Source organism: Thalia democratica, chromosome 8, assembly GCF_965202585.1.
Source record: "Thalia democratica chromosome 8, ktThaDemo2.hap1.1, whole genome shotgun sequence".
In the NCBI taxonomy this organism is placed as follows: Eukaryota; Metazoa; Chordata; class Thaliacea; order Salpida; family Salpidae; genus Thalia; species Thalia democratica.
Genome location: NC_139172.1, coordinates 1,370,776 through 1,394,084, shown reverse-complemented (window position 1 = coordinate 1,394,084; position 23,309 = coordinate 1,370,776). Strand labels below are relative to the sequence as shown.

Here is a 23,309-nt window from a genome sequence, read left to right as displayed (position 1 = left end):
AATACTGTTAACAAAATAAAAACAAAGAAGCTAAAACGAACTATCGATCTTAACTAAAAGCTTCTTTTCTTGTTATTTTTTCCCTTGATTTTAACAAATTTTTAATTGAGCTCTTTTATTTGTTGTTGTTTTCTTTTACAATTTTAATAAATTTTAATTAAAAAAAAATAAGTTTTTATATTATCAATAAGTATAAGCTAAAAAATGGTCTAAGTAAAATAAAAGTTTTCACTGATATATCCGCAGAAAAGAATGCGAAAACCTTTGATAGAAGAGTTTTTTATGCAAAGAAATTGATGTTTAGTATTAATTATCATAAAATAATATCTAATACAATAGAAATAAATTACAATAAATGAATTATTTTATATAAAAATAATACTTAGATTGCCTACTCCAAAACTATTTCATTTGCATTAAAACATCAAGGTCATATAATATAAAACATAAGGCTTTACTGTAACTCAATCATTTTAAATATCATACTTTCGTTTGGATACTTTCAGTTTATTATTATTATAGATAAATAGTTTAATTTAGACTACAGTCTAATATTTTAAGAAATAAAAGTGTTTGCACTGATAAATCCCATTGGTCATGTTTGAAAATAAACTGAACCGAGATTTGGCAAAATTTAGTTTTTTATTGAATATAAGACTGACATGTATAAAATTAAACAAAAACTAGAGGACGGCTTTCGATATTTGTGCAAAAGCTTATGCAAATTAGTTTTGTACTAGCTTAAATAGTTATATTTAGTTAGTTAAGTTTAGTATTCTGTCCTGGACATGACATTAAACTGTATCCTGGTGTATGACTCAATAACCGAAAGGTTTTTTCGTACATCAGGTCCTAGGACCAAATATTTGAGCGCTTTTTTTTTTCGTACGTTCAATATTGTTAATTGTATAAAAAATTGTTTGTTCAAGTTCTAAAGTTGACCATGTTTTTATTATACTTTAGTATCTAAAAATAAATAGATATGATTTGGCTAGTACAATAAAAAAATAGTTTTACCTTTGAAAAAAATAATACATGAAAATTTATAAAAACTTATTGTTTATTAAAAGTTAAGCAAAAAAACTCAGAACGTTGCTAGAAGTTACTTGCATTATTTATTGTTTTAACCCTGAGTACTGGTGCCAGACAAAAAAATGGCCATATTCGAATACTGACGCAATTGCCACTAGTTGGCGCAGTTTTTGTATAAATAGTTGAACTTATCAAATTTTTTTCATTTGAGCTTAGCAGTCAAGAGAGCAACATGTAAGTTTTAGTTTGTACGGAAGCTTACGTAAATTAGTTTTTTACTAGCTGGAATAGTCTTAAAGTTTAATATTGTTATTTTATATGAAAAATTGTTTGTTCAAGTTCTAAAGTTGACCATGTTTTTATTATACTTTAGTATCTAAAAATAAATAGATATGATTTGGCTAGTACAATAACAAAATAGTTTTACCTTTGAAAAAAATAATACATGAAAGTTTATAAAAACTCATTGTTTATTAAAAGTTAAGCAAAAAAAGTCAGACAAGTTTAATTTTGTTAACAAACCAAGGCACTTTTTGTTTGTTTTTAGTTTACATTATGATTAGGTTAGAATTAAAGCTAGCTAAAAGTGTATTGTATTAAGTGATAGATATCACTTGATGACTTTGATAAAATAGTTAGAAAAAATATAATTATAATATAATGTAAGATTAATATGACAAAGTTGTTTATAAGTAAATATAAAAACCTATAGTTATTGAGACGACAGGTTTAAGAAAATTCTCGAGAAAGGACATTTAAGTTATAATTTAGTACTTATAACTAAATCATACTTGTAAATTAGTATTTTAGAGTAGTATTGCATCAGATATTCAGTCTAATTATAGCAGCACACCAAATAATAATTTATGTAAAATTTAGTTTGTGTTAAAAGCTTAAGTTAATTATGCTTCTTTTAACTTAAATAATTTTAAAGTTTAATGTTATAACTACAATTGTTTTAAAAATTATAAAACTATATTTGTTACTTATAGTTAGTATTGTGGGATTTAAAATATAACAAAGCAAGTTTCAAACTGAATTTACTCGTAATTTTAACAGTTTTTAACAGTTATTAACAGTTTATAATTACATTAACACAAATTAATTATGTAATTTTAAACTTTTGATCTTACTTAATTGATCTTACTTTTTATCTTACTCTGATAAAACCTAAAGCTACTTAATTAACGTTTATGATATAATTAGTTGCTAACAAAAGTAGTTGATAAGTATTAGCTGAAACATGTTTTACTTTTTTGCACAACAAAAATGGTTTTATGATACATGTCTCTAATTTTTATTTAATATATGTATTTTAGAAAAATGAATAGATGACTGTACTTAAACTAACTAGTGGCGTATTTTCAGAACAGCTTAGTAACATATAACGCAAATAAATAATGACAAATATGGAAGATTTACTGTCAAAAATGAAAAACATTACAGTTCAAAAGAAAAGTATTCAATTATATAAACCACCTAAAAGCAGAGGTAATGTTTACAGTGTTCTTATAAAATTATTAAGATGTTTTTTCTTACCGTTATTAAGTTATATAAGTTTTTAAGTTACCTAGGTAAATGTGTTTTTATAATATTTTTAGTCATGTAAATTAGCTAAACGTCGAAACAAACTATTTTTCAGAATCTCATAAAAAAAACAATGATCATGATGAAAGACTTAACATCTCATTACATCATGTTGATCACGGAGATTGTTACGAACCTAAGACATTAGAAAAATGTTCTATATCGTACAAAAGTGGTAGAAAACGTTACAAAAACAAAATGAAATGTTACAAAGTCAAGGGTCGTCTAGGAAAACAAAGGTTTTAATTAACAACTAGTTTAAATAGAATTAAGTTGAGTTATTTAAAAATGAAATTGAAAGTTGGTTATTTACAAAGTTAGCTTGAATACAAATATTGAATCGCAATGTTTTTAAATTATTTATTCAACAGTAGTTTGTTTTTCTCAATACTATACTTATGATATTCTATTTTATATTTAAATTTGAGACTACAGTAACTCAGGTTTTATAAATTGTTTGTAACGCTTTATAGACCGTTCCTCATGAATGGTATATTTTTTCGATTTGATAATGAAACTTTTAAATTGTTAAACAAAAACTATTTTAAAGGAAAACAGTTTATGACCGCCTTGGAAAACGACGACCACAAAATAATAATGATATAGATAATGACGGTTGTGTCATTATGAAGGGAGACTTATACGCTCACAAAAAGAAATTGTAAGTTGTTGTTTGTTTTTTTTAAACTTATTTTTCGTATAATTGAAATATTAAGTTTTTGTACTTTTTTATTATACGTAAACTCTTAAGACTAATAATAAAAATAACTAAAACATTTATAAAAATATAATATTGAATAAAAATTCAATTGTTTTGAGTACAAGGTTTTGGTTATGAGTACAAGGTTTTACTACCTTGTAAAACAAAACTTTAATGTATTAAATTTCACAGTGACCCGTTGAGCCGAAACAGAGGATCAATAATAAGAAAGTTTAAAATTGACAGGAGAGAAAATATCAAAATATCTCCTGCCGCAATCAAAAACAACTTCAACAACATCAATAAGTCAAAAGTTGATGTAGAAAACGCCTGGTACCAAATAAAAGTATTTCGAGGCGCAGATGAAGTTGAAACTCAATTGATTGAAAAAATGAGTAAAATTATTGATGCTCCCATAGAATACAGGCAGTATCACGTTTTCAACGGTGATGCTAGTTTCTATGTGCTTGGAAAAGGCAAAGCAGATGCGCTGTTGAGTTGCAACCGTCAACTTACCAGCAGTTTCGGTAATGATATGCTGAAAGTAGTTAGGTACACAGCAAAGTCTGATGTATACCGTGACGACCAACTAGAAAGCATTAAGCAGTGCATCAAAAGCCGGGTCTATTTAGAACAAGGCGTTCTTGACTTGAGCGGTCTCAGCTTTGACAAAACTCTGAAGAAGCAAGGTATCAGAATTAACCTGCATAGAAGCGAGTATTTTACAATTATTGTAAAAACATTAGATTCGCTGTTCAGAGGAAGTGATCAAAATAAAAGAATCACAACATTAAATTTAGAAAAAAATAACTTAAGTTATAAATCAATTGGCTTTCTCAAAAACAGCCTCATTGATATGTTTCCCAATATTAACCGTCTCTCAGTTGCTGAAAATCACATTAAAATCGTAAAAGATTTGAAAGCATTAAGAGATTGGAATTTAATTGAGCTTAAGTTATACGATAGCAGTCAAGATGCAACTGTAAATGATATAAGCAACTGGCGAAAACTCTTTCCAGACTTGATCAAACTTAACTGCAGAGATTATGAGCCTCCAGTTAAAATAGATGTTGCAGAGTATGAAATACCAAAAACTATGGGAAGCAACTTTATGCTGCTTTCTGATAGTGCAAAAGAAGTGTTCATCAATCATGTCAAAAACTTATTCAGTTGCCTTGACAAAGTAAAAACCTCAGATGATGCAAGCAACTTTTACTGTAAAGATTCACAGTTTAGCTTGACAATTTCTAGCAATGATAAAGATTCTACAATGAAAAAATACTTGGAAGTGTGCAAGGAGTGCACACCAAACAACCGACAGAAAGTCAGAGTCGGTTGTAATAAGTCCGATTCCAAAAAGTATAACTTTGGGAGAGAGGAAATTGTGAAAGCGTTGCGCAAGCTACCCTTATCAAAACACATCATGGACAGCTTTGTTTGTGATGTCACGTTCTGCTCTAGTGAGTTCATCAGTTACGTTATCAGCGGCACTTTTGAAGAAGCCGGTGGTAAAGTTCGCGCCTTCACCAGAAGCATATCCTGCGCAATTTCCGCTGAAATTAAATTTACAATACTGAGCGACATGCTCCATATCAGGAACCAATCGGTCGCCGAAAAGAAAGAAAACGCCGCCAAGGTGGCCGCAATCAACCAGTTGCCACGACCGCCGTGTGACGTGCGAACGGAGATGTTGAAAACTTTCATGAAAGACTCAGGAATGAACGAGAAATATTCGCACGAATGTCTGCACAACAACGGGTGGGATTATGATAAAGCCGGAAGAAATTTTATGGAACTGCACAAAAACAACCACATACCGCTTGAAGCATATCAATTCTAAAATACTGTTAACAAAATAAAAACAAAGAAGCTAAAACGAACTATCGATCTTAACTAAAAGCTTCTTTTCTTGTTATTTTTTCCCTTGATTTTAACAAATTTTTAATTGAGCTCTTTTATTTGTTGTTGTTTTCTTTTACAATTTTAATAAATTTTAATTAAAAAAAAATAAGTTTTTATATTATCAATAAGTATAAGCTAAAAAATGGTCTAAGTAAAATAAAAGTTTTCACTGATATATCCGCAGAAAAGAATGCGAAAACCTTTGATAGAAGAGTTTTTTATGCAAAGAAATTGATGTTTAGTATTAATTATCATAAAATAATATCTAATACAATAGAAATAAATTACAATAAATGAATTATTTTATATAAAAATAATACTTAGATTGCCTACTCCAAAACTATTTCATTTGCATTAAAACATCAAGGTCATATAATATAAAACATAAGGCTTTACTGTAACTCAATCATTTTAAATATCATACTTTCGTTTGGATACTTTCAGTTTATTATTATTATAGATAAATAGTTTAATTTAGACTACAGTCTAATATTTTAAGAAATAAAAGTGTTTGCACTGATAAATCCCATTGGTCATGTTTGAAAATAAACTGAACCGAGATTTGGCAAAATTTAGTTTTTTATTGAATATAAGACTGACATGTATAAAATTAAACAAAAACTAGAGGACGGCTTTCGATATTTGTGCAAAAGCTTATGCAAATTAGTTTTGTACTAGCTTAAATAGTTATATTTAGTTAGTTAAGTTTAGTATTCTGTCCTGGACATGACATTAAACTGTATCCTGGTGTATGACTCAATAACCGAAAGGTTTTTTCGTACATCAGGTCCTAGGACCAAATATTTGAGCGCTTTTTTTTTTCGTACGTTCAATATTGTTAATTGTATAAAAAATTGTTTGTTCAAGTTCTAAAGTTGACCATGTTTTTATTATACTTTAGTATCTAAAAATAAATAGATATGATTTGGCTAGTACAATAAAAAAATAGTTTTACCTTTGAAAAAAATAATACATGAAAATTTATAAAAACTTATTGTTTATTAAAAGTTAAGCAAAAAAACTCAGAACGTTGCTAGAAGTTACTTGCATTATTTATTGTTTTAACCCTGAGTACTGGTGCCAGACAAAAAAATGGCCATATTCGAATACTGACGCAATTGCCACTAGTTGGCGCAGTTTTTGTATAAATAGTTGAACTTATCAAATTTTTTTCATTTGAGCTTAGCAGTCAAGAGAGCAACATGTAAGTTTTAGTTTGTACGGAAGCTTACGTAAATTAGTTTTTTACTAGCTGGAATAGTCTTAAAGTTTAATATTGTTATTTTATATGAAAAATTGTTTGTTCAAGTTCTAAAGTTGACCATGTTTTTATTATACTTTAGTATCTAAAAATAAATAGATATGATTTGGCTAGTACAATAACAAAATAGTTTTACCTTTGAAAAAAATAATACATGAAAGTTTATAAAAACTCATTGTTTATTAAAAGTTAAGCAAAAAAAGTCAGACAAGTTTAATTTTGTTAACAAACCAAGGCACTTTTTGTTTGTTTTTAGTTTACATTATGATTAGGTTAGAATTAAAGCTAGCTAAAAGTGTATTGTATTAAGTGATAGATATCACTTGATGACTTTGATAAAATAGTTAGAAAAAATATAATTATAATATAATGTAAGATTAATATGACAAAGTTGTTTATAAGTAAATATAAAAACCTATAGTTATTGAGACGACAGGTTTAAGAAAATTCTCGAGAAAGGACATTTAAGTTATAATTTAGTACTTATAACTAAATCATACTTGTAAATTAGTATTTTAGAGTAGTATTGCATCAGATATTCAGTCTAATTATAGCAGCACACCAAATAATAATTTATGTAAAATTTAGTTTGTGTTAAAAGCTTAAGTTAATTATGCTTCTTTTAACTTAAATAATTTTAAAGTTTAATGTTATAACTACAATTGTTTTAAAAATTATAAAACTATATTTGTTACTTATAGTTAGTATTGTGGGATTTAAAATATAACAAAGCAAGTTTCAAACTGAATTTACTCGTAATTTTAACAGTTTTTAACAGTTATTAACAGTTTATAATTACATTAACACAAATTAATTATGTAATTTTAAACTTTTGATCTTACTTAATTGATCTTACTTTTTATCTTACTCTGATAAAACCTAAAGCTACTTAATTAACGTTTATGATATAATTAGTTGCTAACAAAAGTAGTTGATAAGTATTAGCTGAAACATGTTTTACTTTTTTGCACAACAAAAATGGTTTTATGATACATGTCTCTAATTTTTATTTAATATATGTATTTTAGAAAAATGAATAGATGACTGTACTTAAACTAACTAGTGGCGTATTTTCAGAACAGCTTAGTAACATATAACGCAAATAAATAATGACAAATATGGAAGATTTACTGTCAAAAATGAAAAACATTACAGTTCAAAAGAAAAGTATTCAATTATATAAACCACCTAAAAGCAGAGGTAATGTTTACAGTGTTCTTATAAAATTATTAAGATGTTTTTTCTTACCGTTATTAAGTTATATAAGTTTTTAAGTTACCTAGGTAAATGTGTTTTTATAATATTTTTAGTCATGTAAATTAGCTAAACGTCGAAACAAACTATTTTTCAGAATCTCATAAAAAAAACAATGATCATGATGAAAGACTTAACATCTCATTACATCATGTTGATCACGGAGATTGTTACGAACCTAAGACATTAGAAAAATGTTCTATATCGTACAAAAGTGGTAGAAAACGTTACAAAAACAAAATGAAATGTTACAAAGTCAAGGGTCGTCTAGGAAAACAAAGGTTTTAATTAACAACTAGTTTAAATAGAATTAAGTTGAGTTATTTAAAAATGAAATTGAAAGTTGGTTATTTACAAAGTTAGCTTGAATACAAATATTGAATCGCAATGTTTTTAAATTATTTATTCAACAGTAGTTTGTTTTTCTCAATACTATACTTATGATATTCTATTTTATATTTAAATTTGAGACTACAGTAACTCAGGTTTTATAAATTGTTTGTAACGCTTTATAGACCGTTCCTCATGAATGGTATATTTTTTCGATTTGATAATGAAACTTTTAAATTGTTAAACAAAAACTATTTTAAAGGAAAACAGTTTATGACCGCCTTGGAAAACGACGACCACAAAATAATAATGATATAGATAATGACGGTTGTGTCATTATGAAGGGAGACTTATACGCTCACAAAAAGAAATTGTAAGTTGTTGTTTGTTTTTTTTAAACTTATTTTTCGTATAATTGAAATATTAAGTTTTTGTACTTTTTTATTATACGTAAACTCTTAAGACTAATAATAAAAATAACTAAAACATTTATAAAAATATAATATTGAATAAAAATTCAATTGTTTTGAGTACAAGGTTTTGGTTATGAGTACAAGGTTTTACTACCTTGTAAAACAAAACTTTAATGTATTAAATTTCACAGTGACCCGTTGAGCCGAAACAGAGGATCAATAATAAGAAAGTTTAAAATTGACAGGAGAGAAAATATCAAAATATCTCCTGCCGCAATCAAAAACAACTTCAACAACATCAATAAGTCAAAAGTTGATGTAGAAAACGCCTGGTACCAAATAAAAGTATTTCGAGGCGCAGATGAAGTTGAAACTCAATTGATTGAAAAAATGAGTAAAATTATTGATGCTCCCATAGAATACAGGCAGTATCACGTTTTCAACGGTGATGCTAGTTTCTATGTGCTTGGAAAAGGCAAAGCAGATGCGCTGTTGAGTTGCAACCGTCAACTTACCAGCAGTTTCGGTAATGATATGCTGAAAGTAGTTAGGTACACAGCAAAGTCTGATGTATACCGTGACGACCAACTAGAAAGCATTAAGCAGTGCATCAAAAGCCGGGTCTATTTAGAACAAGGCGTTCTTGACTTGAGCGGTCTCAGCTTTGACAAAACTCTGAAGAAGCAAGGTATCAGAATTAACCTGCATAGAAGCGAGTATTTTACAATTATTGTAAAAACATTAGATTCGCTGTTCAGAGGAAGTGATCAAAATAAAAGAATCACAACATTAAATTTAGAAAAAAATAACTTAAGTTATAAATCAATTGGCTTTCTCAAAAACAGCCTCATTGATATGTTTCCCAATATTAACCGTCTCTCAGTTGCTGAAAATCACATTAAAATCGTAAAAGATTTGAAAGCATTAAGAGATTGGAATTTAATTGAGCTTAAGTTATACGATAGCAGTCAAGATGCAACTGTAAATGATATAAGCAACTGGCGAAAACTCTTTCCAGACTTGATCAAACTTAACTGCAGAGATTATGAGCCTCCAGTTAAAATAGATGTTGCAGAGTATGAAATACCAAAAACTATGGGAAGCAACTTTATGCTGCTTTCTGATAGTGCAAAAGAAGTGTTCATCAATCATGTCAAAAACTTATTCAGTTGCCTTGACAAAGTAAAAACCTCAGATGATGCAAGCAACTTTTACTGTAAAGATTCACAGTTTAGCTTGACAATTTCTAGCAATGATAAAGATTCTACAATGAAAAAATACTTGGAAGTGTGCAAGGAGTGCACACCAAACAACCGACAGAAAGTCAGAGTCGGTTGTAATAAGTCCGATTCCAAAAAGTATAACTTTGGGAGAGAGGAAATTGTGAAAGCGTTGCGCAAGCTACCCTTATCAAAACACATCATGGACAGCTTTGTTTGTGATGTCACGTTCTGCTCTAGTGAGTTCATCAGTTACGTTATCAGCGGCACTTTTGAAGAAGCCGGTGGTAAAGTTCGCGCCTTCACCAGAAGCATATCCTGCGCAATTTCCGCTGAAATTAAATTTACAATACTGAGCGACATGCTCCATATCAGGAACCAATCGGTCGCCGAAAAGAAAGAAAACGCCGCCAAGGTGGCCGCAATCAACCAGTTGCCACGACCGCCGTGTGACGTGCGAACGGAGATGTTGAAAACTTTCATGAAAGACTCAGGAATGAACGAGAAATATTCGCACGAATGTCTGCACAACAACGGGTGGGATTATGATAAAGCCGGAAGAAATTTTATGGAACTGCACAAAAACAACCACATACCGCTTGAAGCATATCAATTCTAAAATACTGTTAACAAAATAAAAACAAAGAAGCTAAAACGAACTATCGATCTTAACTAAAAGCTTCTTTTCTTGTTATTTTTTCCCTTGATTTTAACAAATTTTTAATTGAGCTCTTTTATTTGTTGTTGTTTTCTTTTACAATTTTAATAAATTTTAATTAAAAAAAAATAAGTTTTTATATTATCAATAAGTATAAGCTAAAAAATGGTCTAAGTAAAATAAAAGTTTTCACTGATATATCCGCAGAAAAGAATGCGAAAACCTTTGATAGAAGAGTTTTTTATGCAAAGAAATTGATGTTTAGTATTAATTATCATAAAATAATATCTAATACAATAGAAATAAATTACAATAAATGAATTATTTTATATAAAAATAATACTTAGATTGCCTACTCCAAAACTATTTCATTTGCATTAAAACATCAAGGTCATATAATATAAAACATAAGGCTTTACTGTAACTCAATCATTTTAAATATCATACTTTCGTTTGGATACTTTCAGTTTATTATTATTATAGATAAATAGTTTAATTTAGACTACAGTCTAATATTTTAAGAAATAAAAGTGTTTGCACTGATAAATCCCATTGGTCATGTTTGAAAATAAACTGAACCGAGATTTGGCAAAATTTAGTTTTTTATTGAATATAAGACTGACATGTATAAAATTAAACAAAAACTAGAGGACGGCTTTCGATATTTGTGCAAAAGCTTATGCAAATTAGTTTTGTACTAGCTTAAATAGTTATATTTAGTTAGTTAAGTTTAGTATTCTGTCCTGGACATGACATTAAACTGTATCCTGGTGTATGACTCAATAACCGAAAGGTTTTTTCGTACATCAGGTCCTAGGACCAAATATTTGAGCGCTTTTTTTTTTCGTACGTTCAATATTGTTAATTGTATAAAAAATTGTTTGTTCAAGTTCTAAAGTTGACCATGTTTTTATTATACTTTAGTATCTAAAAATAAATAGATATGATTTGGCTAGTACAATAAAAAAATAGTTTTACCTTTGAAAAAAATAATACATGAAAATTTATAAAAACTTATTGTTTATTAAAAGTTAAGCAAAAAAACTCAGAACGTTGCTAGAAGTTACTTGCATTATTTATTGTTTTAACCCTGAGTACTGGTGCCAGACAAAAAAATGGCCATATTCGAATACTGACGCAATTGCCACTAGTTGGCGCAGTTTTTGTATAAATAGTTGAACTTATCAAATTTTTTTCATTTGAGCTTAGCAGTCAAGAGAGCAACATGTAAGTTTTAGTTTGTACGGAAGCTTACGTAAATTAGTTTTTTACTAGCTGGAATAGTCTTAAAGTTTAATATTGTTATTTTATATGAAAAATTGTTTGTTCAAGTTCTAAAGTTGACCATGTTTTTATTATACTTTAGTATCTAAAAATAAATAGATATGATTTGGCTAGTACAATAACAAAATAGTTTTACCTTTGAAAAAAATAATACATGAAAGTTTATAAAAACTCATTGTTTATTAAAAGTTAAGCAAAAAAAGTCAGACAAGTTTAATTTTGTTAACAAACCAAGGCACTTTTTGTTTGTTTTTAGTTTACATTATGATTAGGTTAGAATTAAAGCTAGCTAAAAGTGTATTGTATTAAGTGATAGATATCACTTGATGACTTTGATAAAATAGTTAGAAAAAATATAATTATAATATAATGTAAGATTAATATGACAAAGTTGTTTATAAGTAAATATAAAAACCTATAGTTATTGAGACGACAGGTTTAAGAAAATTCTCGAGAAAGGACATTTAAGTTATAATTTAGTACTTATAACTAAATCATACTTGTAAATTAGTATTTTAGAGTAGTATTGCATCAGATATTCAGTCTAATTATAGCAGCACACCAAATAATAATTTATGTAAAATTTAGTTTGTGTTAAAAGCTTAAGTTAATTATGCTTCTTTTAACTTAAATAATTTTAAAGTTTAATGTTATAACTACAATTGTTTTAAAAATTATAAAACTATATTTGTTACTTATAGTTAGTATTGTGGGATTTAAAATATAACAAAGCAAGTTTCAAACTGAATTTACTCGTAATTTTAACAGTTTTTAACAGTTATTAACAGTTTATAATTACATTAACACAAATTAATTATGTAATTTTAAACTTTTGATCTTACTTAATTGATCTTACTTTTTATCTTACTCTGATAAAACCTAAAGCTACTTAATTAACGTTTATGATATAATTAGTTGCTAACAAAAGTAGTTGATAAGTATTAGCTGAAACATGTTTTACTTTTTTGCACAACAAAAATGGTTTTATGATACATGTCTCTAATTTTTATTTAATATATGTATTTTAGAAAAATGAATAGATGACTGTACTTAAACTAACTAGTGGCGTATTTTCAGAACAGCTTAGTAACATATAACGCAAATAAATAATGACAAATATGGAAGATTTACTGTCAAAAATGAAAAACATTACAGTTCAAAAGAAAAGTATTCAATTATATAAACCACCTAAAAGCAGAGGTAATGTTTACAGTGTTCTTATAAAATTATTAAGATGTTTTTTCTTACCGTTATTAAGTTATATAAGTTTTTAAGTTACCTAGGTAAATGTGTTTTTATAATATTTTTAGTCATGTAAATTAGCTAAACGTCGAAACAAACTATTTTTCAGAATCTCATAAAAAAAACAATGATCATGATGAAAGACTTAACATCTCATTACATCATGTTGATCACGGAGATTGTTACGAACCTAAGACATTAGAAAAATGTTCTATATCGTACAAAAGTGGTAGAAAACGTTACAAAAACAAAATGAAATGTTACAAAGTCAAGGGTCGTCTAGGAAAACAAAGGTTTTAATTAACAACTAGTTTAAATAGAATTAAGTTGAGTTATTTAAAAATGAAATTGAAAGTTGGTTATTTACAAAGTTAGCTTGAATACAAATATTGAATCGCAATGTTTTTAAATTATTTATTCAACAGTAGTTTGTTTTTCTCAATACTATACTTATGATATTCTATTTTATATTTAAATTTGAGACTACAGTAACTCAGGTTTTATAAATTGTTTGTAACGCTTTATAGACCGTTCCTCATGAATGGTATATTTTTTCGATTTGATAATGAAACTTTTAAATTGTTAAACAAAAACTATTTTAAAGGAAAACAGTTTATGACCGCCTTGGAAAACGACGACCACAAAATAATAATGATATAGATAATGACGGTTGTGTCATTATGAAGGGAGACTTATACGCTCACAAAAAGAAATTGTAAGTTGTTGTTTGTTTTTTTTAAACTTATTTTTCGTATAATTGAAATATTAAGTTTTTGTACTTTTTTATTATACGTAAACTCTTAAGACTAATAATAAAAATAACTAAAACATTTATCAAAATATAATATTGAATAAAAATTCAATTGTTTTGAGTACAAGGTTTTGGTTATGAGTACAAGGTTTTACTACCTTGTAAAACAAAACTTTAATGTATTAAATTTCACAGTGACCCGTTGAGCCGAAACAGAGGATCAATAATAAGAAAGTTTAAAATTGACAGGAGAGAAAATATCAAAATATCTCCTGCCGCAATCAAAAACAACTTCAACAACATCAATAAGTCAAAAGTTGATGTAGAAAACGCCTGGTACCAAATAAAAGTATTTCGAGGCGCAGATGAAGTTGAAACTCAATTGATTGAAAAAATGAGTAAAATTATTGATGCTCCCATAGAATACAGGCAGTATCACGTTTTCAACGGTGATGCTAGTTTCTATGTGCTTGGAAAAGGCAAAGCAGATGCGCTGTTGAGTTGCAACCGTCAACTTACCAGCAGTTTCGGTAATGATATGCTGAAAGTAGTTAGGTACACAGCAAAGTCTGATGTATACCGTGACGACCAACTAGAAAGCATTAAGCAGTGCATCAAAAGCCGGGTCTATTTAGAACAAGACGTTCTTGACTTGAGCGGTCTCAGCTTTGACAAAACTCTGAAGAAGCAAGGTATCAGAATTAACCTGCATAGAAGCGAGTATTTTACAATTATTGTAAAAACATTAGATTCGCTGTTCAGAGGAAGTGATCAAAATAAAAGAATCACAACATTAAATTTAGAAAAAAATAACTTAAGTTATAAATCAATTGGCTTTCTCAAAAACAGCCTCATTGATATGTTTCCCAATATTAACCGTCTCTCAGTTGCTGAAAATCACATTAAAATCGTAAAAGATTTGAAAGCATTAAGAGATTGGAATTTAATTGAGCTTAAGTTATACGATAGCAGTCAAGATGCAACTGTAAATGATATAAGCAACTGGCGAAAACTCTTTCCAGACTTGATCAAACTTAACTGCAGAGATTATGAGCCTCCAGTTAAAATAGATGTTGCAGAGTATGAAATACCAAAAACTATGGGAAGCAACTTTATGCTGCTTTCTGATAGTGCAAAAGAAGTGTTCATCAATCATGTCAAAAACTTATTCAGTTGCCTTGACAAAGTAAAAACCTCAGATGATGCAAGCAACTTTTACTGTAAAGATTCACAGTTTAGCTTGACAATTTCTAGCAATGATAAAGATTCTACAATGAAAAAATACTTGGAAGTGTGCAAGGAGTGCACACCAAACAACCGACAGAAAGTCAGAGTCGGTTGTAATAAGTCCGATTCCAAAAAGTATAACTTTGGGAGAGAGGAAATTGTGAAAGCGTTGCGCAAGCTACCCTTATCAAAACACATCATGGACAGCTTTGTTTGTGATGTCACGTTCTGCTCTAGTGAGTTCATCAGTTACGTTATCAGCGGCACTTTTGAAGAAGCCGGTGGTAAAGTTCGCGCCTTCACCAGAAGCATATCCTGCGCAATTTCCGCTGAAATTAAATTTACAATACTGAGCGACATGCTCCATATCAGGAACCAATCGGTCGCCGAAAAGAAAGAAAACGCCGCCAAGGTGGCCGCAATCAACCAGTTGCCACGACCGCCGTGTGACGTGCGAACGGAGATGTTGAAAACTTTCATGAAAGACTCAGGAATGAACGAGAAATATTCGCACGAATGTCTGCACAACAACGGGTGGGATTATGATAAAGCCGGAAGAAATTTTATGGAACTGCACAAAAACAACCACATACCGCTTGAAGCATATCAATTCTAAAATACTGTTAACAAAATAAAAACAAAGAAGCTAAAACGAACTATCGATCTTAACTAAAAGCTTCTTTTCTTGTTATTTTTTCCCTTGATTTTAACAAATTTTTAATTGAGCTCTTTTATTTGTTGTTGTTTTCTTTTACAATTTTAATAAATTTTAATTAAAAAAAAATAAGTTTTTATATTATCAATAAGTATAAGCTAAAAAATGGTCTAAGTAAAATAAAAGTTTTCACTGATATATCCGCAGAAAAGAATGCGAAAACCTTTGATAGAAGAGTTTTTTATGCAAAGAAATTGATGTTTAGTATTAATTATCATAAAATAATATCTAATACAATAGAAATAAATTACAATAAATGAATTATTTTATATAAAAATAATACTTAGATTGCCTACTCCAAAACTATTTCATTTGCATTAAAACATCAAGGTCATATAATATAAAACATAAGGCTTTACTGTAACTCAATCATTTTAAATATCATACTTTCGTTTGGATACTTTCAGTTTATTATTATTATAGATAAATAGTTTAATTTAGACTACAGTCTAATATTTTAAGAAATAAAAGTGTTTGCACTGATAAATCCCATTGGTCATGTTTGAAAATAAACTGAACCGAGATTTGGCAAAATTTAGTTTTTTATTGAATATAAGACTGACATGTATAAAATTAAACAAAAACTAGAGGACGGCTTTCGATATTTGTGCAAAAGCTTATGCAAATTAGTTTTGTACTAGCTTAAATAGTTATATTTAGTTAGTTAAGTTTAGTATTCTGTCCTGGACATGACATTAAACTGTATCCTGGTGTATGACTCAATAACCGAAAGGTTTTTTCGTACATCAGGTCCTAGGACCAAATATTTGAGCGCTTTTTTTTTTCGTACGTTCAATATTGTTAATTGTATAAAAAATTGTTTGTTCAAGTTCTAAAGTTGACCATGTTTTTATTATACTTTAGTATCTAAAAATAAATAGATATGATTTGGCTAGTACAATAAAAAAATAGTTTTACCTTTGAAAAAAATAATACATGAAAATTTATAAAAACTTATTGTTTATTAAAAGTTAAGCAAAAAAACTCAGAACGTTGCTAGAAGTTACTTGCATTATTTATTGTTTTAACCCTGAGTACTGGTGCCAGACAAAAAAATGGCCATATTCGAATACTGACGCAATTGCCACTAGTTGGCGCAGTTTTTGTATAAATAGTTGAACTTATCAAATTTTTTTCATTTGAGCTTAGCAGTCAAGAGAGCAACATGTAAGTTTTAGTTTGTACGGAAGCTTACGTAAATTAGTTTTTTACTAGCTGGAATAGTCTTAAAGTTTAATATTGTTATTTTATATGAAAAATTGTTTGTTCAAGTTCTAAAGTTGACCATGTTTTTATTATACTTTAGTATCTAAAAATAAATAGATATGATTTGGCTAGTACAATAACAAAATAGTTTTACCTTTGAAAAAAATAATACATGAAAGTTTATAAAAACTCATTGTTTATTAAAAGTTAAGCAAAAAAAGTCAGACAAGTTTAATTTTGTTAACAAACCAAGGCACTTTTTGTTTGTTTTTAGTTTACATTATGATTAGGTTAGAATTAAAGCTAGCTAAAAGTGTATTGTATTAAGTGATAGATATCACTTGATGACTTTGATAAAATAGTTAGAAAAAATATAATTATAATATAATGTAAGATTAATATGACAAAGTTGTTTATAAGTAAATATAAAAACCTATAGTTATTGAGACGACAGGTTTAAGAAAATTCTCGAGAAAGGACATTTAAGTTATAATTTAGTACTTATAACTAAATCATACTTGTAAATTAGTATTTTAGAGTAGTATTGCATCAGATATTCAGTCTAATTATAGCAGCACACCAAATAATAATTTATGTAAAATTTAGTTTGTGTTAAAAGCTTAAGTTAATTATGCTTCTTTTAACTTAAATAATTTTAAAGTTTAATGTTATAACTACAATTGTTTTAAAAATTATAAAACTATATTTGTTACTTATAGTTAGTATTGTGGGATTTAAAATATAACAAAGCAAGTTTCAAACTGAATTTACTCGTAATTTTAACAGTTTTTAACAGTTATTAACAGTTTATAATTACATTAACACAAATTAATTATGTAATTTTAAACTTTTGATCTTACTTAATTGATCTTACTTTTTATCTTACTCTGATAAAACCTAAAGCTACTTAATTGACGTTTATGATATAATTAGTTGCTAACAAAAGTAGTTGATAAGTATTAGCTGAAACATGTTTTACTTTTTTGCACAACAAAAATGGTTTTATGATACATGTCTCTAATTTTTATTTAATATATGTATTTTAGAAAAATGAATAGATGACTGTACTTAAACTAACTAGTGGCGTATTTTCAGAACAGCTTAGTAACATATAACGCAAATAAATAATGACAAATATGGAAGATTTACTGTCAAAAATGAAAAACATTACAGTTCAAAAGAAAAGTATTCAATTATATAAACCACCTAAAAGCAGAGGTAATGTTTACAGTGTTCTTATAAAATTATTAAGATGTTTTTTCTTACCGTTATTAAGTTATATAAGTTTTTAAGTTACCTAGGTAAATGTGTTTTTATAATATTTTTAGTCATGTAAATTAGCTAAACGTCGAAACAAACTATTTTTCAGAATCTCATAAAAAAAACAATGATCATGATGAAAGACTTAACATCTCATTACATCATGTTGATCACGGAGATTGTTACGAACCTAAGACATTAGAAAAATGTTCTATATCGTACAAAAGTGGTAGAAAACGTTACAAAAACAAAATGAAATGTTACAAAGTCAAGGGTCGTCTAGGAAAACAAAGGTTTTAATTAACAACTAGTTTAAATAGAATTAAGTTGAGTTATTTAAAAATGAAATTGAAAGTTGGTTATTTACAAAGTTAGCTTGAATACAAATATTGAATCGCAATGTTTTTAAATTATTTATTCAACAGTAGTTTGTTTTTCTCAATACTATACTTATGATATTCTATTTTATATTTAAATTTGAGACTACAGTAACTCAGGTTTTATAAATTGTTTGTAACGCTTTATAGACCGTTCCTCATGAATGGTATATTTTTTCGATTTCATAATGAAACTTTTAAATTGTTAAACAAAAACTATTTTAAAGGAAAACAGTTTATGACCGCCTTGGAAAACGACGACCACAAAATAATAATGATATAGATAATGACGGTTGTGTCATTATGAAGGGAGACTTATACGCTCACAAAAAGAAATTGTAAGTTGTTGTTTGTTTTTTTTAAACTTATTTTTCGTATAATTGAAATATTAAGTTTTTGTACTTTTTTATTATACGTAAACTCTTAAGACTAATAATAAAAATAACTAAAACATTTATCAAAATATAATATTGAATAAAAATTCAATTGTTTTGAGTACAAGGTTTTGGTTATGAGTACAAGGTTTTACTACCTTGTAAAACAAAACTTTAATGTATTAAATTTCACAGTGACCCGTTGAGCCGAAACAGAGGATCAATAATAAGAAAGTTTAAAATTGACAGGAGAGAAAATATCAAAATATCTCCTGCCGCAATCAAAAACAACTTCAACAACATCAATAAGTCAAAAGTTGATGTAGAAAACGCCTGGTACCAAATAAAAGTATTTCGAGGCGCAGATGAAGTTGAAACTCAATTGATTGAAAAAATGAGTAAAATTATTGATGCTCCCATAGAATACAGGCAGTATCACGTTTTCAACGGTGATGCTAGTTTCTATGTGCTTGGAAAAGGCAAAGCAGATGCGCTGTTGAGTTGCAACCGTCAACTTACCAGCAGTTTCGGTAATGATATGCTGAAAGTAGTTAGGTACACAGCAAAGTCTGATGTATACCGTGACGACCAACTAGAAAGCATTAAGCAGTGCATCAAAAGCCGGGTCTATTTAGAACAAGGCGTTCTTGACTTGAGCGGTCTCAGCTTTGACAAAACTCTGAAGAAGCAAGGTATCAGAATTAACCTGCATAGAAGCGAGTATTTTACAATTATTGTAAAAACATTAGATTCGCTGTTCAGAGGAAGTGATCAAAATAAAAGAATCACAACATTAAATTTAGAAAAAAATAACTTAAGTTATAAATCAATTGGCTTTCTCAAAAACAGCCTCATTGATATGTTTCCCAATATTAACCGTCTCTCAGTTTCTGAAAATCACATTAAAATCGTAAAAGATTTGAAAGCATTAAGAGATTGGAATTTAATTGAGCTTAAGTTATACGATAGCAGTCAAGATGCAACTGTAAATGATATAAGCAACTGGCGAAAACTCTTTCCAGACTTGATCAAACTTAACTGCAGAGATTATGAGCCTCCAGTTAAAATAGATGTTGCAGAGTATGAAATACCAAAAACTATGGGAAGCAACTTTATGCTGCTTTCTGATAGTGCAAAAGAAGTGTTCATCAATCATGTCAAAAACTTATTCAGTTGCCTTGACAAAGTAAAAACCTCAGATGATGCAAGCAACTTTTACTGTAAAGATTCACAGTTTAGCTTGACAATTTCTAGCAATGATAAAGATTCTACAATGAAAAAATACTTGGAAGTGTGCAAGGAGTGCACACCAAACAACCGACAGAAAGTCAGAGTCGGTTGTAATAAGTCCGATTCCAAAAAGTATAACTTTGGGAGAGAGGAAATTGTGAAAGCGTTGCGCAAGCTACCCTTATCAAAACACATCATGGACAGCTTTGTTTGTGATGTCACGTTCTGCTCTAGTGAGTTCATCAGTTACGTTATCAGCGGCACTTTTGAAGAAGCCGGTGGTAAAGTTCGCGCCTTCACCAGAAGCATATCCTGCGCAATTTCCGCTGAAATTAAATTTACAATACTGAGCGACATGCTCCATATCAGGAACCAATCGGTCGCCGAAAAGAAAGAAAACGCCGCCAAGGTGGCCGCAATCAACCAGTTGCCACGACCGCCGTGTGACGTGCGAACGGAGATGTTGAAAACTTTCATGAAAGACTCAGGAATGAACGAGAAATATTCGCACGAATGTCTGCACAACAACGGGTGGGATTATGATAAAGCCGGAAGAAATTTTATGGAACTGCACAAAAACAACCACATACCGCTTGAAGCATATCAATTCTAAAATACTGTTAACAAAATAAAAACAAAGAAGCTAAAACGAACTATCGATCTTAACTAAAAGCTTCTTTTCTTGTTATTTTTTCCCTTGATTTTAACAAATTTTTAATTGAGCTCTTTTATTTGTTGTTGTTTTCTTTTACAATTTTAATAAATTTTAATTAAAAAAAAATAAGTTTTTATATTATCAATAAGTATAAGCTAAAAAATGGTCTAAGTAAAATAAAAGTTTTCACTGATATATCCGCAGAAAAGAATGCGAAAACCTTTGATAGAAGAGTTTTTTATGCAAAGAAATTGATGTTTAGTATTAATTATCATAAAATAATATCTAATACAATAGAAATAAATTACAATAAATGAATTATTTTATATAAAAATAATACTTAGATTGCCTACTCCAAAACTATTTCATTTGCATTAAAACATCAAGGTCATATAATATAAAACATAAGGCTTTACTGTAACTCAATCATTTTAAATATCATACTTTCGTTTGGATACTTTCAGTTTATTATTATTATAGATAAATAGTTTAATTTAGACTACAGTCTAATATTTTAAGAAATAAAAGTGTTTGCACTGATAAATCCCATTGGTCATGTTTGAAAATAAACTGAACCGAGATTTGGCAAAATTTAGTTTTTTATTGAATATAAGACTGACATGTATAAAATTAAACAAAAACTAGAGGACGGCTTTCGATATTTGTGCAAAAGCTTATGCAAATTAGTTTTGTACTAGCTTAAATAGTTATATTTAGTTAGTTAAGTTTAGTATTCTGTCCTGGACATGACATTAAACTGTATCCTGGTGTATGACTCAATAACCGAAAGGTTTTTTCGTACATCAGGTCCTAGGACCAAATATTTGAGCGCTTTTTTTTTTCGTACGTTCAATATTGTTAATTGTATAAAAAATTGTTTGTTCAAGTTCTAAAGTTGACCATGTTTTTATTATACTTTAGTATCTAAAAATAAATAGATATGATTTGGCTAGTACAATAAAAAAATAGTTTTACCTTTGAAAAAAATAATACATGAAAATTTATAAAAACTTATTGTTTATTAAAAGTTAAGCAAAAAAAGTCAGAACGTTGCTAGAAGTTACTTGCATTATTTATTGTTTTAACCCTGAGTACTGGTGCCAGACAAAAAAATGGCCATATTCGAATACTGACGCAATTGCCACTAGTTGGCGCAGTTTTTGTATAAATAGTTGAACTTATCAAATTTTTTTCATTTGAGCTTAGCAGTCAAGAGAGCAACATGTAAGTTTTAGTTTGTACGGAAGCTTACGTAAATTAGTTTTTTACTAGCTGGAATAGTCTTAAAGTTTAATATTGTTATTTTATATGAAAAATTGTTTGTTCAAGTTCTAAAGTTGACCATGTTTTTATTATACTTTAGTATCTAAAAATAAATAGATATGATTTGGCTAGTACAATAACAAAATAGTTTTACCTTTGAAAAAAATAATACATGAAAGTTTATAAAAACTCATTGTTTATTAAAAGTTAAGCAAAAAAAGTCAGACAAGTTTAATTTTGTTAACAAACCAAGGCACTTTTTGTTTGTTTTTAGTTTACATTATGATTAGGTTAGAATTAAAGCTAGCTAAAAGTGTATTGTATTAAGTGATAGATATCACTTGATGACTTTGATAAAATAGTTAGAAAAAATATAATTATAATATAATGTAAGATTAATATGACAAAGTTGTTTATAAGTAAATATAAAAACCTATAGTTATTGAGACGACAGGTTTAAGAAAATTCTCGAGAAAGGACATTTAAGTTATAATTTAGTACTTATAACTAAATCATACTTGTAAATTAGTATTTTAGAGTAGTATTGCATCAGATATTCAGTCTAATTATAGCAGCACACCAAATAATAATTTATGTAAAATTTAGTTTGTGTTAAAAGCTTAAGTTAATTATGCTTCTTTTAACTTAAATAATTTTAAAGTTTGATGTTATAACTACAATTGTTTTAAAAATTATAAAACTATATTTGTTACTTATAGTTAGTATTGTGGGATTTAAAATATAACAAAGCAAGTTTCAAACTGAATTTACTCGTAATTTTAACAGTTTTTAACAGTTATTAACAGTTTATAATTACATTAACACAAATTAATTATGTAATTTTAAACTTTTGATCTTACTTAATTGATCTTACTTTTTATCTTACTCTGATAAAACCTAAAGCTACTTAATTGACGTTTATGATATAATTAGTTGCTAACAAAAGTAGTTGATAAGTATTAGCTGAAACATGTTTTACTTTTTTGCACAACAAAAATGGTTTTATGATACATGTCTCTAATTTTTATTTAATATATGTATTTTAGAAAAATGAATAGATGACTGTACTTAAACTAACTAGTGGCGTATTTTCAGAACAGCTTAGTAACATATAACGCAAATAAATAATGACAAATATGGAAGATTTACTGTCAAAAATGAAAAACATTACAGTTCAAAAGAAAAGTATTCAATTATATAAACCACCTAAAAGCAGAGGTAATGTTTACAGTGTTCTTATAAAATTATTAAGATGTTTTTTCTTACCGTTATTAAGTTATATAAGTTTTTAAGTTACCTAGGTAAATGTGTTTTTATAATATTTTTAGTCATGTAAATTAGCTAAACGTCGAAACAAACTATTTTTCA

General features: G+C 28.1%; 4 protein-coding genes across 4 annotated transcripts; all 4 read left to right on the top strand.

The window, feature by feature from the left end:
- Nucleotides 1-3,245: 3,245 nt before the first annotated feature.
- LOC145842270 (nuclear RNA export factor 1-like) lies at nt 3,246-5,159 on the top strand. The gene is made up of 3 exons (XM_082949690.1): nt 3,246-3,280; nt 3,566-4,036; nt 4,166-5,159. Exons 1-3 carry the CDS (start codon nt 3,246-3,248, stop codon nt 5,157-5,159), a joined length of 1,500 nt encoding a protein of 499 aa, XP_082805816.1.
- Nucleotides 5,160-8,404: 3,245 nt separating this feature from the next.
- On the top strand, nt 8,405-10,318 carry LOC145842266 (nuclear RNA export factor 1-like). Its single transcript, XM_082949687.1, has 3 exons — nt 8,405-8,439; nt 8,725-9,195; nt 9,325-10,318. The coding sequence occupies exons 1-3, from the start codon at nt 8,405-8,407 to the stop codon at nt 10,316-10,318; spliced, it is 1,500 nt and encodes a 499-aa protein (XP_082805813.1).
- Nucleotides 10,319-13,563: 3,245 nt separating this feature from the next.
- On the top strand, nt 13,564-15,477 carry LOC145842264 (nuclear RNA export factor 1-like). Its single transcript, XM_082949684.1, has 3 exons — nt 13,564-13,598; nt 13,884-14,354; nt 14,484-15,477. Exons 1-3 carry the CDS (start codon nt 13,564-13,566, stop codon nt 15,475-15,477), a joined length of 1,500 nt encoding a protein of 499 aa, XP_082805810.1.
- Nucleotides 15,478-18,722: 3,245 nt separating this feature from the next.
- Nucleotides 18,723-20,636, top strand: LOC145842263 (nuclear RNA export factor 1-like). Its single transcript, XM_082949683.1, has 3 exons — nt 18,723-18,757; nt 19,043-19,513; nt 19,643-20,636. Exons 1-3 carry the CDS (start codon nt 18,723-18,725, stop codon nt 20,634-20,636), a joined length of 1,500 nt encoding a protein of 499 aa, XP_082805809.1.
- Nucleotides 20,637-23,309: the final 2,673 nt, after the last annotated feature.

Excerpts from the sequence above, each read along its gene's own strand:
- LOC145842266 (XM_082949687.1), top strand. The coding sequence starts at position 8,405 with ATGAAGGGAGACTTATACGCTCACAAAAAGAAATT. Across the intron at positions 8,440-8,724 it reads TACGCTCACAAAAAGAAATT|GAGAGAAAATATCAAAATAT; the intron begins GTAAGTTGTTGT and ends TAAAATTGACAG. Across the intron at positions 9,196-9,324 it reads ATTAACCTGCATAGAAGCGA|CCTCATTGATATGTTTCCCA; the intron begins GTATTTTACAAT and ends TCTCAAAAACAG.
- LOC145842263 (XM_082949683.1), top strand. The coding sequence starts at position 18,723 with ATGAAGGGAGACTTATACGCTCACAAAAAGAAATT. Across the intron at positions 18,758-19,042 it reads TACGCTCACAAAAAGAAATT|GAGAGAAAATATCAAAATAT; the intron begins GTAAGTTGTTGT and ends TAAAATTGACAG. Across the intron at positions 19,514-19,642 it reads ATTAACCTGCATAGAAGCGA|CCTCATTGATATGTTTCCCA; the intron begins GTATTTTACAAT and ends TCTCAAAAACAG.
- LOC145842264 (XM_082949684.1), top strand. The coding sequence starts at position 13,564 with ATGAAGGGAGACTTATACGCTCACAAAAAGAAATT. Across the intron at positions 13,599-13,883 it reads TACGCTCACAAAAAGAAATT|GAGAGAAAATATCAAAATAT; the intron begins GTAAGTTGTTGT and ends TAAAATTGACAG. Across the intron at positions 14,355-14,483 it reads ATTAACCTGCATAGAAGCGA|CCTCATTGATATGTTTCCCA; the intron begins GTATTTTACAAT and ends TCTCAAAAACAG.
- LOC145842270 (XM_082949690.1), top strand. The coding sequence starts at position 3,246 with ATGAAGGGAGACTTATACGCTCACAAAAAGAAATT. Across the intron at positions 3,281-3,565 it reads TACGCTCACAAAAAGAAATT|GAGAGAAAATATCAAAATAT; the intron begins GTAAGTTGTTGT and ends TAAAATTGACAG. Across the intron at positions 4,037-4,165 it reads ATTAACCTGCATAGAAGCGA|CCTCATTGATATGTTTCCCA; the intron begins GTATTTTACAAT and ends TCTCAAAAACAG.